The 15,039-nt window shown below is 43.0% G+C and overlaps 1 protein-coding gene and 1 long non-coding RNA gene across 4 annotated transcripts in view; one reads left to right on the forward strand and one right to left on the reverse strand.

Moving 5' to 3' along the window:
* Positions 1-10,485, reverse strand: LOC108590863 (uncharacterized). 2 transcript variants are annotated; one of them, XR_008480164.2, is made up of 4 exons: positions 10,309-10,485; positions 5,767-5,835; positions 767-811; positions 1-136 (listed from the first exon to the last, which is right to left on the reverse strand). It is a non-coding gene; the product is annotated as an uncharacterized LOC108590863 (long non-coding RNA). The 2 variants fall into 2 exon arrangements; XR_004740810.3 differs by lacking the exon at positions 767-811.
* Positions 5,884-15,039, forward strand: part of PLAC8 (placenta associated 8) — a 25,340-nt gene continuing 16,184 nt past the window's right edge. Inside the window, exons 1-2 of one of the 2 annotated variants that reach the window (XM_008993058.4) lie at positions 5,884-5,942; positions 13,384-13,524. In XM_008993058.4, the coding sequence (XP_008991306.3) occupies positions 13,413-13,524 (112 nt within the window). In that variant the 5' untranslated portion in view covers positions 5,884-5,942; positions 13,384-13,412. Of the gene's footprint in view, positions 5,943-10,313; positions 10,383-13,383; positions 13,525-15,039 lie in introns of those variants that run through there. The other variant, XM_078366940.1, reaches the window with a different exon arrangement.

Consider the following 15,039-nt stretch of genomic DNA (forward strand, 5'->3'; position numbering starts at 1 on the left):
AGTTGCAATTGTAGTCTCAGCTACTTGGAAGACTGAAGCAGGAGGATCACTTGAGCCCAGGAGTTCAAGGCTGCAGTCACTGAGCTATCATCATGCCATTGCATCCCAGCATGAGCAACAGAGCAAGCTTCTGTCTCTAAAACAAAAGAAAATTGAGGAATAAGGACCAAACACTCCATAGAAAAATATAACAAAAATATGAACTGACAATTCTCACACACACACAAAATAAGATTTTAAAACAGCCCCCTTTGGGAAGCTACGGTGGTTAGATCACCTGAGGTTAGGAGTTCAAGACCAGCCTGACCAACATGGAGAAACCCCATCTCTACTAAAAATACAAAATCAGCAGAGCGTGGAGGCACAAGCCTGTAGTCCCAGCTACTCCGGAGGCTGAAACAGGAGAATCACTGGAACCTGGGAGGCAGAAGTTGTGGTGAGCCAAGATCACACCATTGCACTCCAGCTGGGCAACTAGAGGGAAACTGTCTAAAAAAAAAATAAAAAATTAAAATAAAATAAATAAAACAGCCCAAAACATGAAAAAACGTTCAAACTCAAAATTAAAGAAATACAGCTTAAAACACTAAAATACAATTTTTCACTGATCGAATTGGCAAAAATTAAAAAGCATGAAATACATGCAAGAGAATGTTGCTGGTGAGATGGGGAAGCAGATACTCTCATACATTTCTAGTGGGACTACAACTAGTATGACCTTTCTAGTTAGCTTGGCATTACCTAACAAAACTATATATGCACTTACCTTTTGACCACAGTCCCACTTCTAGATCCTATTCTGAAGATAAACCTCCAACAATAAGAACACACACATGCATTCTGTTATTCCTTGCAGCACTGTTTATCATTGCAAACTATTAAAAACTAACTGTCCACACACAGGAGATGGTTGAATAAACTGTGATATTCCCACACAATGGAGTACTCTAGAGCTATTAACAAATAATGAAGATGGCTGAGTGTGGTGGCTCACGTCTGTAATCCCAGCACTTTGGGAGGCCCAGGCAGGCAGATCACAAGGTCAGTAGTTCGAGACTAGCCTGATTAAACTGGTGAAACCCTGACTCCAAAAAAAAAAAAAAAAAATGAGGAAGATCTCTATTAGTTAACATGGAATATTTTCTGGGATTTAAGTTTATAAAAGCAAAGTGCAAAAAAAATAGCCATAGTGTGTTATCTTTCACATAAGAAATATGCATGTATCTGCTCATTTGTACAAAAGAAGTAGGAGAATAAACCAAAAACTGAAGAAATTGATGACCTATAGGGGATGAGTAGGAAAGGAGTGGAAAGAAGAGGGGAATAGGAGTAGAGCAGCCGAGATGAGGAGGGTATAACTGACTTAACCACACTAAAAGAGGTAAGAAAGAAAAGAACTACCCTAAGGAACTTTGGAAAACAGCATTTATTTTATTTTATTATTATTTATTATTATTATTATTTGAGACAGAGTCTCATTCTGTAGCTCTGGCTGGAGTGCAGTGGTGCTATCTCGGCTCACTGCAACCTCCATCTCCTGGGTTCAAGCAATTCTCCTGCCTCAGCCTCTGAGTAAAGAAGCTGGGAATTCAGGCACACACCACTATGCCCGGCTAATTTTTGTATTTTTAGTAGAGATGAGGTTTCACCATGTTGGCCAGGCTGGTCTCAAATTCCTGACCTCAAGTGATCTTCCCACCTCAGCCTCCCAAAGTGCTGGGATTATAGTTGTGAGCCACTGAGCTAGGCCTGGAAAACAGTATTTTCACTGGATATTGTGAAGCTAAAGATGAAAGGAACTGTACACAAACACTGTAATCGAATTAGTAAATTTGTTTCTCATAGAGGTATGTGTTAGAAATTCTGAAACCATTTTAAGATTAGATAAATTATGATGATGGATAGATAGGATAGAGATGTATGTATGCATATGCATCCATGTATACATATTCACATATATATGTAACTATACATACATACAGTACTAGCTGTACTGAAGTGGCCTAAAAGCAATGATAACCCAACAGCAATGAGCCCAGCTAGCAACCAGATCTTTCTTTTTTTTTTTTTTTTGAGACAGAGTTTCGCTCTTGTTACCCAGGCTGGAGTGCAATGGTGCGATCTCGGCTCACCGCAATCTTCGCCTCCTGGGTTCAGGCAATTCTCCTGCCTCAGCCTCCTGAGCAGCTGGGATTACAGGCATGTGCCATCATGCCCAGCTATTTTTTTGTATCTTTAGTAGAGACAGGGTTTCACCATGTTGACCAGGATGGTCTTGATCTCTTGACCTCGTGATCCACCCGCCTCAGCCTCCCAAAGTGCTGGGATTACAGGCTTGAGCCACTGCGCCCGGCCACAACCAGATCTTTCTAAACACCATTCTCCAATGAAAGGAACCAAGGCTCCTTGAGGAAGAGGTTAATTCCAGGGCTGGGGGAGGGAAAATACAAGATGAACCTGGAATATCTTGTGATGCTGGAGTGTAAGAAAGTGCTCATAAAGGATGAGGGCCTGCGAAAAGGACACAGGAGCCAAGCCAAAGGAGCTCTCAATGGCCAAAGTGGGAACACTGAGCAACAAAATAAGTAAAGAAAGTATTAGATTACAATCCATAGAATAAAATAAGTAAATAAACTAATGAATAAATAAATGGGAAAAAAAAAAGAAAGAACTTTTCCTTAGAGAATTTTAATGAATGAATGAACAAAAAATGAGGAAACAGAAAATTACTTTTGCTAGCAAAATCTACTAGGGAAACTAAAATTAGTAAGTGAAAGTGACAGGAGAAACAAGATATTTGCATAGTCTCAAGTAGCTCATCCAAGATGTTTGTTGATTACAAAGGGAAAAATAGTAACTTTATAGTGGAGTCAGGCAAACACCACCTTAGCCAGTAATCAAGGTTAACACCACCAGTAATAAGACATATTGACATCATATATAATCTGATATAATTACTGAGAAAATGGCAGAGAAACCCAATTAGGTTTCTAACCCAAGAGGTAGGCCTTGTTTTCCCTTTTTTTTGAGACAGAGTTTCGCTCTTGTTACCCAGGCTGGAGTGCAATGGCACGACCTCGGCTCACCGCAACCTCCGCCTCCTGGATTCAGGCAATTCTCCTGCCTCAGTCTCCTGAGTAGCTGGGATTGCAGGCACGCGCCACCATGCCCAGCTAATTTTTTTGTGTTTTTAGTAGGGACGGGGTTTCACCATGTTGACCAGGATGGTCTCCATCTCTTGACCTCGTGATCCACCCGCCTCGGCCTCCCAAAGTGCTGGGATTACAGGCGTGAGCCACCACGCCCGGCCCTATTTTCCCATTTTTAGAGGTGAGAAAACGAGCTCAGATCCTTGAGTTGACTTTCAGAGGCCACATAGCTAACAAGTTACTCACCTAGGATTTTAGCTCATGTCAGCTCAGCTCCAAACTATGGCTGTTTTTACAATGTTGCATCCAATTTCTTTGTACCTTTTTTATTATCTTATTATTGGTGGTATTACTATTTCTTTTGAAATTTTTGTTCATAGTTTTTGAATTTCTGATTCCATAGTTTAAACTGTCAAAAGACAAAATTATAAAAAATTTAGTTTAGAGCCAGGCGTGGTGACTCAAGCCTGTAATCCCAGCACTTTAGGAAGCCAAGGCAAGCAGATCATGAGATCAGGAGTTCAAGACCAGCCTGACAAACATGGTGAAACCCCGTCTCTACTAAAAACATAAAAAAATTTAGCTGAGTGTGGTGGCACATGCCTGTAATCCCAGCTACTCAAGAGGCTAAGGCAGAAGAAATCACTTGAACCCAGGAGGTGGAGGCTGCAGTGTCCCAGGATCACCCCACCGCACTCCAACCTGGGTGACAGAGCAAGACTCCGTCTCAAAAAAAAAAAAAAAAATAGTTTAGAAGATGTAATTGGCTTTTATTTGCAATTCTAGATTCAAGCAACAATCATTCTATGAAATAGAATGAGTGTTCTGGTGAGCTGAGCAGAGAAGTTTGACTTTATAAACAGAAAAGGGCTGAAGAAAGCAGAGACAGAGAAAAGGTAGATTGGTTGTTTCAAAATTACTTTCCTTGTAGGACTACAACAGAGAGGACTTCCTTATTACACTGACTCGGCTTGAATGAAATCTCCTGGTTTTTGAAAAACTGGCCCATTTCAATGTTCAGTTTGATTATATGTCACTTAGCACAAGTGACTCTATTCTGGTTTGGTCTCATCTTCTGGGGCCTAGAGAAGGAAGCTAGTCCAAAACACTGGCCTCTCATAAATTTTGTTTAGTAAAACTTTTCAGAAATGAAAGTGAGCTGGCACAGTGGGAGGCCCGGGCAGAAGGACTGCTTGAGGTCAGAGTAAGACAAGCCTGGGCAACACAGTGAGACCCTGTCTCAAAAAAAAAAAAAAAAAAAAAGAAGGAAAGAAAGAAAGGAAAAATTTTAAAAATTAGCCAAGCATGGTGGTAAGTGCTGGTAGGCCTGCAGTCAGAAGGCTTCCTGCTACTCAGAAGTCTGAGGCAACAAGATTGCCTGAGCCCAAGAATTTGAGGTTACAGTGAGCGATGTTGCATCATCGCACTCCAGCCTGAGTGACAGAGCAAGACCCTGTCTCTAAAAAAAAAAAAAATTAAGAAATGAGAGTGGCCAACTCTCCTACCATTCACTCTGAAGTCAGTTCTGGGGGATGGGAAATGTTTCCCACTAGAACAAGGCCGTTGTGTGAGGTTGTAGAGTGAGGATGTGTGGCATTATGGCAGACTCTAAGTGCTTAGAATCCCTTTTCAGTCCCAATTCCTAGTTGCCATCTACTAGCCACTTAATATTTCTATGCCTCAGGTTCCTTGTCAAATGAAGGTAATAATTGCACCCACCCCACAGAATTGTAGGGAAAATTAAAAAAAAAATACATACAAAACATTTAAAACAGTGCCTAACACATAATCAATGTTAGGGAAAACAAAGAAACAAATCCAAAAAAGGAGAGAGAAAAAGAGAAATGTCTGATCAGATATGGAATTCCAAATAGCTTATTTTTCTTCCAAATACTAAACTCCACAATAAAAAATGGCAACATGGCCAGGCGTGGTGACTCACACCTATAAACCCAGCACTTTGAGAAGCCAAGGCGGGAGGATCACTTGAGCCCAGGAGTTTGAGACCAGCCTGTGCATCATAGTGAGACCTCATCTCATCTTTAAAAAATAAATAGGCCGGGTGCGGTGGCTCAAGCCTGTAATCCCAGCACTTTGGGAGGCCGAGGCGGGTAGATCACGAGGTCAAGAGATCGAGACCATCCTGGTCAACATGGTGAAACCCCGTCTCTACTAAAAATACAAAAAATTAGCTGGGCATGGTGGTGCATGCCTGTAGTCCCAGCTACTAGGAGGCTGAGGCAGGAGAATTCCCTGAACCCAGGAGGTGGAGGTTGCGGTGAGCCAAGATTGCGCCATTGCACTCCAGCCTGGGTAACAAGAGCAAAATTCCGTCTCAAGAAATAAATAAATGAAATAAAATAAATAAATAAAATTTAAATTTAAAAATAAAAAAGAGGGCAACAAATATATACTAAATATTTATTGCATTAAACGGGGAAAGTACATTTTAAAAATCAGTAAGCTCTGCCAAACAGGTAAAACCAATCAAACTATATAATGAATCAAACCCTTTCCCCACTAAAAAGCCATATGAGTGTACCTAACACAATATAGATAAAGGAACACACCTTATTTGGCAAGAGATACATTCATTCTCAAGATAAAAGAAACATACCTTGAAAACTACTTCTGCTGGATTGCGCTGGCCAATAAGAGCTTCTGAAACTGCTCTTTGTACTATGCACTGCAATAGAAACACAGTTACCTCTCCCCTTTCATGCAGCTTTCATTTGTAGTGAGATTCTCTCCCAGGCCACAAGACACTTCCTGCTTGGAACCTGTTTACTAATTGTAAGTATTTTACAATTAAGAATTTCTTTTAAAAACTTAGCACTGAAAAAAAATGCTTTCTTTAAAAGTTATTTGATTTTGTTTTTTCTTAATGTTATATTTTGAGTTTTAGCTAAAATACTAATGTTTTCTTATCTAATTCCTTTAAATTTATGCATTTAGTCAAATTCAACAATTTCATGCTAAGCATTTTGCCAGATGCCAGACTTTTCTAAGTAGTGTAAGATACCAGCCGTGAATCCTCATCAACTGCCGCTTTCTGCAGCAAACACGTATTATGCATTGTATTTAGTAACGTGATCATTAATTTCTCTCTTTATTTCAATATGTATGTGTGTTGACTTACCATAGTCTAATTCTTTCTGCTTTACACATATTCTATTTCATCCATTCAAAATATTTAGAGACAAGATATGGAATTTTGTAGATTTAACTAAAGAATTATAAGAATCCTTGAATTCTCACTATGAAAGTAAGAAATTGCTTCAAAATTAAATTCTGCTGCTTCATTTATATGTATAAAGAGAGATGGAGAGATTATGAAATGGAAATGCTGCACTCAAAGCAAAAAGTGAAATTTAACATCAATAAACAGTAGAAAGAAAAGAAAAATCTCAATAATATATCTAGCATCTAATCAATATTAGTAATATGTATTAATATTACTGTAATTAATATCATATTATATTAATATTCGTGTATTTTGATAAGCTAGTGGGCTGTCCTCAGGAGTGAGGTGCTCATGGGAAGGAGAGACAAATACAAGATTGACTCTTAACTAAGACTAATAGATAAAATTAAGATGTTTAAAATATCAGCCAAATAAAGCAAGATTTACATTGAGATCATTCCACAGAAAGAACTTCCTAAAGAAAGGTATTCTAGCCTCATTCTCCAAAGCTCGCCCACCAAGATTCCCATTTCCTCCTCCACCACTTTTCCTGCATTTTCCAAGGTGGCTCCTGACAGCTTTTTTATCTGCTCCAGTGGGGTTACAGATGGCACGAAACAAAACAGCTGTTTGGTCACACAGCAATGGGCAGAAATGCTGGCCATGGATAGGAAACCTCAGGCATCTCCTTAGCCCTCACTAAATCCAGCACAAGACTTTTACACACCCTGGCACACAATAAAATATTTGCCGAGTTAAATTGGATCTGTAGTTATTAGCATCAGAAGAGAAATAAGGCCACTGGTCGTGGATTACAGTGTGCCCTGCAAGGCTACTGGCAAAATAGAATCTCTTGAAGTGCCGGTGATACTGCACCGACCTCGCAGCTGGAGGGAATGGAGCTAGTTTGGAATGTACTCCTGGGTGTGGCAGGAATCAGAGACTAATGGCTGGAACGGGAGGATTTTATTTAGGTGCAACGGCTCAGCGGATTCGCATCTAAAAGCCTGAGCCTTGAACAAAACCAGGGCTTGACTTTTATACTAGCATCTGTGGCGAAACGCAGTGGCCCGAAAGCGGGTTATAGAAGCAGAAGAAAGGCAGTTTATTAAACAGCGACAGGCTTATAACTCAGGCTTTCTTGTGACTTGCTATGCGGCCTAGGTGGCTGTTAGCTAGGCTTCCTTAGGATGCCTTTATAATCCTATCTCGTGTCCTTCGCTGTGGCGCCTAAATGGCTGCGATGCAACCTTGCTCAAACATGTCTTTTGACCTCTGCGGTGCTTCTCAGATAAAAGACAGAAACTCAGTCATTAGCTACAGGAAACAGGAATCTATAAACTCATATTGCAGAGCTCCCACGGAGGACGGTGGGAATTCAAAGGGAAGTTGCTCATATACCAAAGGAAAGGAAAAAATTTTTTCTTCCCCCGTCTCCTGCTTCACTAGGAATGCGGGAGGCCAAGGTATACTGCTTTTCAAATTCTCACAGAGGCAGCTACGTGCTCACCAAGCTGTGTCTATGAGAAGGGCCACCTTTTTCTAGTTTATAGGACAAAACCATGGCATAAGGGCAGCAGCCCTGCAAATGCGTCTTACAGATTCTTAGACCCTAGCTCATTCCATTTAAATCACCATCTCTGAATAATGTCGAATTCTACATTGCACAGATTCCTCAACCCTAGCTCATTCTATCTCACAATCTCTGAGCAGTGTCTAGCATTCTACATGGTAAACAAGCTGTCCAAGTGGTTTTTACTAAGTAAGCTTTGAGGACCACTGAACTAAGGAGACAAGCTGGTACCTAAGGTCCTAGAAAATCTAGATTTTCAAGAAGTTTTCTCTCCACTTATTGTTGACCTTTTACTTTGAATGGCTAAGGCTAAAGACTTAATAGCTGAAGCAAAGAGAATTGCGGTTGTTTGGAACAAGCAGTTTTGAATTTGTTCCTGTTTTATATTTTGTCGCAACTTAAAAGATATCTCGAATTTTTAAATGATCACAGAGGCACATACAAATGAGTTTGTGTTTGCTTTCTCCTCTCAGTTTTATAACTATCAAGAAGGTATATCTTTGAATAAGGTATCTCACAGGATAAGTTATTTAGACTCTTTTTAGAATAACCTAGAAGTGATAGATGGAGGTCCTGGATAACAGTTCCCTTTAGGACTATTCTCTGCAGCGATGAGCTGAGTAGCCTTCTCCACCAATACAGGTAATCTGCACTAGAGAGGAACTTATGATAGCATCAGAAACCTCCTGGGGCTCCCCCATTGTGCTCCAGTTCCTAGTGCTAATATTCACAGAAGCACCTGGGTCCCTGCAATTTCCCACATTCAAAAGAAGAAGTCAAAAGTACGAAAGCAGTGAAGGAAACAGAAACATACAATGTTGACTGTTGGGCTAAGGACTGTTTAGGCTACTACATGGAGGAAGTAAATGTTCACACAAACTAACTGGCAGTTAGCATATGGATATTTGAGATACAACTGCCTACTACAGAATATAAAGATGGCCACTGAGCGGACTTCAAAGGCACTCAAAAAATGTTCAGGACTCAAGCTGCTGTGAAGTCTAACTTTAGCCAATTTGAATACACAAGCACATATGTAATACACGAAACAAAGACATTCAGGTAAAGGAAAAACAATTAGATAATTGCAGGGAAGTTTTTATTCTGAAATCTTCAGATTGCTGTTATTATATTAAAAATCACAATATAGCCTTCTTTTTAAAAAAAGTGGCTAAATCAACATGTTTTTCCTCTGAAAGAGTTGTAGAATCATCTCTATTTATTGAATACCAGTTTCGTGCCAAGCATTGGCTAGGGGCCAAGAGAGAGGAAAAAAAATAAAAACAGCTGTAGTATCATTTGAATGACATGCCCTTCCCTTTTTTTTCTGAGATAGAGTCTCTCTTTGTCACCCAGGATCTGCCCGCTTCAGCCTTCCAAAGTGCTAGGATTACAGGCGTGAGCCATCGTGCCCGGCCTGGACTCCTTAAAAAAAATTTTTTTTCTAGTCACTGGATTTGCTTTTTGTTTCTGAAAAGGATATTTCTTGTTTTGATTATTTTTAAAAAATGATCATACAAAAAAAAATTCTCAGCCATGTAATAGTGGCTTACACCTGTAATTCCAGTGCTTTGGGAGACTAAGTTAGGAGGATGTTTTTCCTCTGAAAAGGAAGGAGCTCAAGGTCAGCTTGGGCAACATAGTGAGACCCCCATCTCTACAGAAAAGGAAAACAAATTAGCCAGGCATGGTGGTGTGCGTCTGTAATGCCAGCTACTCAGGAGGCTGAGGTGGGGGGGATCACCTGAGCCCAGGAGTTCCAGGCTGCAGTGAATTATGATCCTGCCATTGAACTACTGCCTGGGCATGAGAGAGAGAGACCTTAACACAAAACAACAGTAACAAAAAGTCTATCAGCCAATCACTCAGGAATAACCACCTGACATTACTGACAATTAGCCTTTTATATTTTTTCTTGTATTTGATTATTAAGTTGAAATGCAGATAAAATTTAAATACATATTATCTAGCATTTCCTGTAATGCTTCTTCCTCTAAGATCCCAAATGAGGGAAGCCATCACCCAAAAATATGGTTTTGATCATGTTAATACTGGAGTTGGGATTTAGGAAGATCTTGGGCCCCACCTGTGGAGGTCTAAAGAGTCAGGTGAAATATTGACCTTGTTTGCGTTTCCAGGGCTGGGCTCTCGCCGGTGTTTGCTGTGCACCATCTGGAGCCTGCACCACCCAAGGCCTCAGCCAGGCTGGAAGCGAAAGCTAGGTGGCGGGGGCGCTAGTGAGCACCCCTGTTACCAGGTCCCGAGCTAAGGTTTTGAGACACCTCAGCGAACATAGCCCACAAAATTCCCTGGGTGGGGATTTGGGACTTACTTTTCCCAAAGCCAAGCTAATCATTGTGACAGGGGTCATGACGAAAACGGAATCATTGCAACGTCCTTACCTCCTGTTTCATGAGGTTGGCCGCACGAGTGTGTCTAGAGAGCTGTGGTTGCTTCCTCTTACACTGAAAAGTGGGTATGTACAGCAGGACTAGAATCCAGGGCCCATCTAAGAAGCATTCAAATCAGCGCGGGGAGGGGGGCTGATAGTTTCTGGTATTACTTTCCGATCTGAGTGTTGCTCAGCGCATACCAACTGATGAAAACTTTTTACAATTTAGAAACGCCAGGTGAGCCTGGGCGCCTGGGGCCACAGAGCGGCACCCGCCCCCACAGCGGCTCTTGGAGCCTGCGGCCAGGGCTGAGCTCCGAGACCGCGCGCCCGCTTTCCGGTTCACGCCAAGTCCCCAGCGGCGCGCAACCCAGGCGAGCGGTCCCCGGAGGGCAGCCGCCCGCAGGCGCCGCTCCCTGATTGCGCCAGCAACAACAGGCGGTCTCTTTGGGATGGATTCTGTGCGGGCTGCCCTAGGATTTCACCGGCAGGCAGGTCTGATCCCAGCAAAGGAGACCCAGGGGTCCCAGAGCGGCGCTTGCCGGAGGCAGGATGCGGAATGCGGGGTGCGGAGTGCGGGGTGTGGGATGCGGGGTGCGGAGTGCGGGGTGTGGGATGCGGGGTGCGGAGTGTGGTCTAGGAGCCCTGCGCGCAGCTGCCGCTCAGAGTCCCCTTCCGGGTGCAGAGCGAGCGGAGAAAGTAAGGAGCCCACCCATCCACTCCCCGCCTCCTGAAGCTCCTGCTTCAGACCTGTCCCTGCAACTTGGGAGGAGCCAGGCGGGCTCTCCGCCTCCTCGATTCTCCTCCCTGGAAGAGGCCCAAAGGCAGAGGCCGCCACGTTCGCCTCGTTCCGTCACTCGACGGCTCTGCCCCCTGCGGGGACTCCTCTGCTGCCACCTACACACCCGCTGCTCGTGCGCGCCCGGAATGATCCGCTCAGCCAGCCCCTCTGGTTTTTTGTTCACTTATTGAAACTTCTTTGGCAGAAAATCTTGTTTGCTGTGGGATCCACAATGGTCCGCCTCCCTCTTTTATTGTAAAAGAGCAATAAACGGCTATTATGGTACATTTTTAAAAAACCAAATCAAGCAGAAGCCAAACCTCTGTAATGTATATTGAAGGGCACATCTAATACATTTAAAATAAACTCCAGCTGTTCAGAATACAGTTTATAGTATTTTTATTTATTTATTTATTTTTTACTCTGCTTCCTCTTGAAGGGTATCTTTTTAAATTGCATTTTAGGTTTTGGGGTACATGTGAAGAACATGCCAGATTGTTGCATAGGTACACACAGGGCAGTGTGATGTGCTGCCTTCCTCCCTATCACCTATATCTGGAATTTCTCCCCATGCCATCTCTCCCCAACTCCCCCCACCGTTGTCCCTCCCCTATTTCCCCCCCTACAGACCCCGGTGTGTGATGCTCCCCTCCCAGTGTCCATGGGGCATTTTTATTTAAGGAGAAATTACTTAGAATGAGCCTGTTAAGGTGGGTAGGTCAGAAACCCCATTTTACAGATTAAGTGGACTTTTAAATGACTAGTCTAATATCACAGTTTCAGAAACTAAGATTTGGGCAAAGATGTTCTCACTCCGAATCTAATTCATGTTCCATGACGTAGAGAAATGAGGAGTAATCTTACCAAGTGTACTTCCTAACAAATTGTCCCTACCAGGCAGCAAGTTCTATCAGGCCCGTGCTGACACAGGATTGCAGGCTCCCAGTAAATACGAAGTGAAGGACCAGTCAGGAAGCGGGAAGGCTGGAAAGGATTGCTCATAGGAAATCCATCTAAAGCAAAAAGGAGCAGAATAAATTAGGAGCAAGAAGGGGGTATATACACAAAAGTTAAGGATGATGCCTGTTAAAACGCGCTCTCTGAATGAAGAGATCCCTAAACGGGCTTTGTGTGAGCAACACGGCTGTTTATTCACTCGGGTACCGGCGAACTGAGGCAGAAAAGGGTGTCCGTGGAGGGCGGAGGGATAAGAGTTGGTTTTATAGGCTTGGGGTAAACAGTGAAAAGTTAGAGGAGTTGGAGTTTGCGGGGTTTTTTGTTTTGTTTTGTTTTGTTTTTTTCAAGCTGGGAGGGGGTCGTAGGTTTGCAAGCTGGGAGGGGGTCGTAGGGTTTGTTGTCCCGAGGTTGGCCAAGATCAGTTACAAAGTCCAATGGGCTGTCAATTGAGGCCGGAATAAGAAACAACAGAAAATGTCTCCAAGCTAAGTAGGCGCCCAGGGGTTGATCATTTCTGCCTCTTTTCATAATCTTCCAGTTATTTCAGGTTTTCGGAAAGCCCCCCTGGAAAGCCCTCCAGAGGTGTGTGTACGGTTCATGGGAGTCGCCATGCCGTCCACGGCAAGGTCAGACCTTACAATGCCATTTCAGAGAATGCTATTTTCCATAATTCACTACTTTCGTCCACTATCACAGGTTGCTCATTTGTTTCCCTGCCTTGTGTGGATACCAGGTACTGTCTAAAAACAGTACCTGAGCGACCCTGTTCCGCTCCCTTATCCCATGAGAAGCAACTGTTCACCTTTCCAGTTCAGTGAATTCTGTAGTTTTTGGTTTTTGGTTTGTTTGTTCGCTTTTGGGTTTTGTTTTGGTTTTGTTGAGACTCCGTCTCACTCTGTCGCCCAGGCTGGAGAGCAATGGCACGATCTCGGCTCACTGAAACCTCTGCCTCCCGGTTCAAGTGATTCTCCTGCCTCAGCCTCCCAAATAGCTGGAATTACAGGCACGCGCCACCACGCCCGGCTAATTTTTTCCATTTTTAGTAGAGACGGGTTTCTCCATGTTGGCCAGGCTGGTCTCGAATACCTGACCTCAAATGATCCTTCCGCCCCGCCCCCGCCTCCCAAAGTGATGGGTTTACAGACGTGAGCCACCAAGACCAACCAGCCGGGTTTGGCGAATTCCTTCCTCCCACCCCCAGGGCCTTTATCTTGTGAGGGGCGGAGATAGAAATTCTGTTCTTCGAACAGAGCAACTTCCTCTACACTGCCTCAGCTTAGTGCCTTACTAAAGAAGGCCTTTCAAGAGAAACCTCGAGACTTCTAACCCTGCTCTTTCCCTTTTCAGCCCACAGCTTTTAAGGCCCTGCACTGAAAATGCAAGCTCAGGCGCCCATGGTCGTGGTAACCCAACCTAGACTTGGTCCCGCACCCCAGAACTCCAACTGGCAGACAGGCATGTGTGACTGCTTCAGCGACTGCGGAGTCTGTAAGTGTGGGGGGAAAGAACCCCCTTAACTGATATGGAGGTGAATTACCAGGGACTAAATCCTTCCCCCATTCCTCCCTTATTGTGTAGAAAAAGTTTCTAACTTATTATAGGTACTCTGCATGTCAGGGAATCGTATGTTTAGCAAAAACAAAGCCTCTGTACAGATTATAAGTTAGTTTTTCTCCAGCCCTTCAAAGAACAGTTCATTCCTAAAATAAGTTCTAAGTTAAGATAATAGCAAAAGAGCTGATTGATTCTAACAACGAACTGGCCTGGCCTGATTATGCATAGACCTTACATTAATTTACAAATTCCAAGCTGAACTTCATTTGTTTTAGAAAGACTGTTCTTGTAACATATAAAGTAACTTCATTCTTTTAAAGTTACATTATGCCCAGCACCCAGGGGATAGTTTTCATCTATGGTTTCCATATGCATTCAGAGAAGAACAATTTTAATTTATCTATTTAGGGGTCTTTTCTTTTGTTTGTTTGTTTGTTTTTTTGTTTTTTTGAGACAGAGTCTTGCTTTTGTCGCCCAGGCTGGAGTGCAGTGGCATGATCTCAGCTCACTGCAACCTCTGCCACCCGGGTTCAAGTGATTCTCCTGCCTTAGCCTCCTGAGTAGCTGGGACTACAGGCACGTGCTACCACACCCGACCAACTTTTTGTGTTTTTAGTAGAGATGGGGTTTCACCGTGTTAGCCAGCATGGTCTCGATCTCCTGACCACATGATTGCCCACCTCAGCCTCCCAAAGTGCTGGGATTACAGGTGTGAGCCAACGCGCCCAGCTATATTTAGTTTTATTTACACACCTGAGAATAAAGAATTCTGGAGGCAATTGGCTTGTCGTGGGGAAAAAAAATCTCTGTTTTCTTTTTATAAGCTCTTAAAGATCTCTCTAAATGAACTTGGAGGAAAGGAAGTTTGGGGTGAGGTGGGCGTTGCTGAGAGGAGCAAGGTGCTTAGTTCTCAATAATGACAAACTCACCTGCAGAAAACTTGCTCTGAAGTCTGTTTGCTTGTCTTGGTCCACATAGCACTCTAAGACAAGAAAAGAAAATATGTTATCTTTTAACTTGACAGTTGCAATTGACTTTGAATGAGAATTGAATTGAACCTTGTCTTTGTTTTTTGTTCTTTGAGACAGAGTCTCACTTTGTCACCCAGGCTGGAGTGCAGCAGTACGATCTCGGCTCACTGCAACCTCTGCCTCCCAGGCTCAAACAATTTTCCTACCTTGGCCTCTGAGTAGCTGGGATTACAGTCATGCACCACCACACCCAGCTAATTTTTGTATGTTTCGTAGAGACGGGACTTCACCATGTTGGCCAGGCTGGTCTCAAACTCCTGCCGTCAAGTGATCTGCCTGCCTTGGCCTCCTAGAATTACAGTTAAGCCACCATGCCTGGCCTGAAATTGAACTTTGAATATGTTAAGAATTATACTGAGTAGCATAGCAAGGGAAAATTACCTTGGGAATGAAACAATTGAGTTTGTTTATTCACTGT

Source organism: Callithrix jacchus, chromosome 3, assembly GCF_049354715.1.
Source record: "Callithrix jacchus isolate 240 chromosome 3, calJac240_pri, whole genome shotgun sequence".
Classification (NCBI taxonomy): Eukaryota; Metazoa; Chordata; class Mammalia; order Primates; family Cebidae; genus Callithrix; species Callithrix jacchus.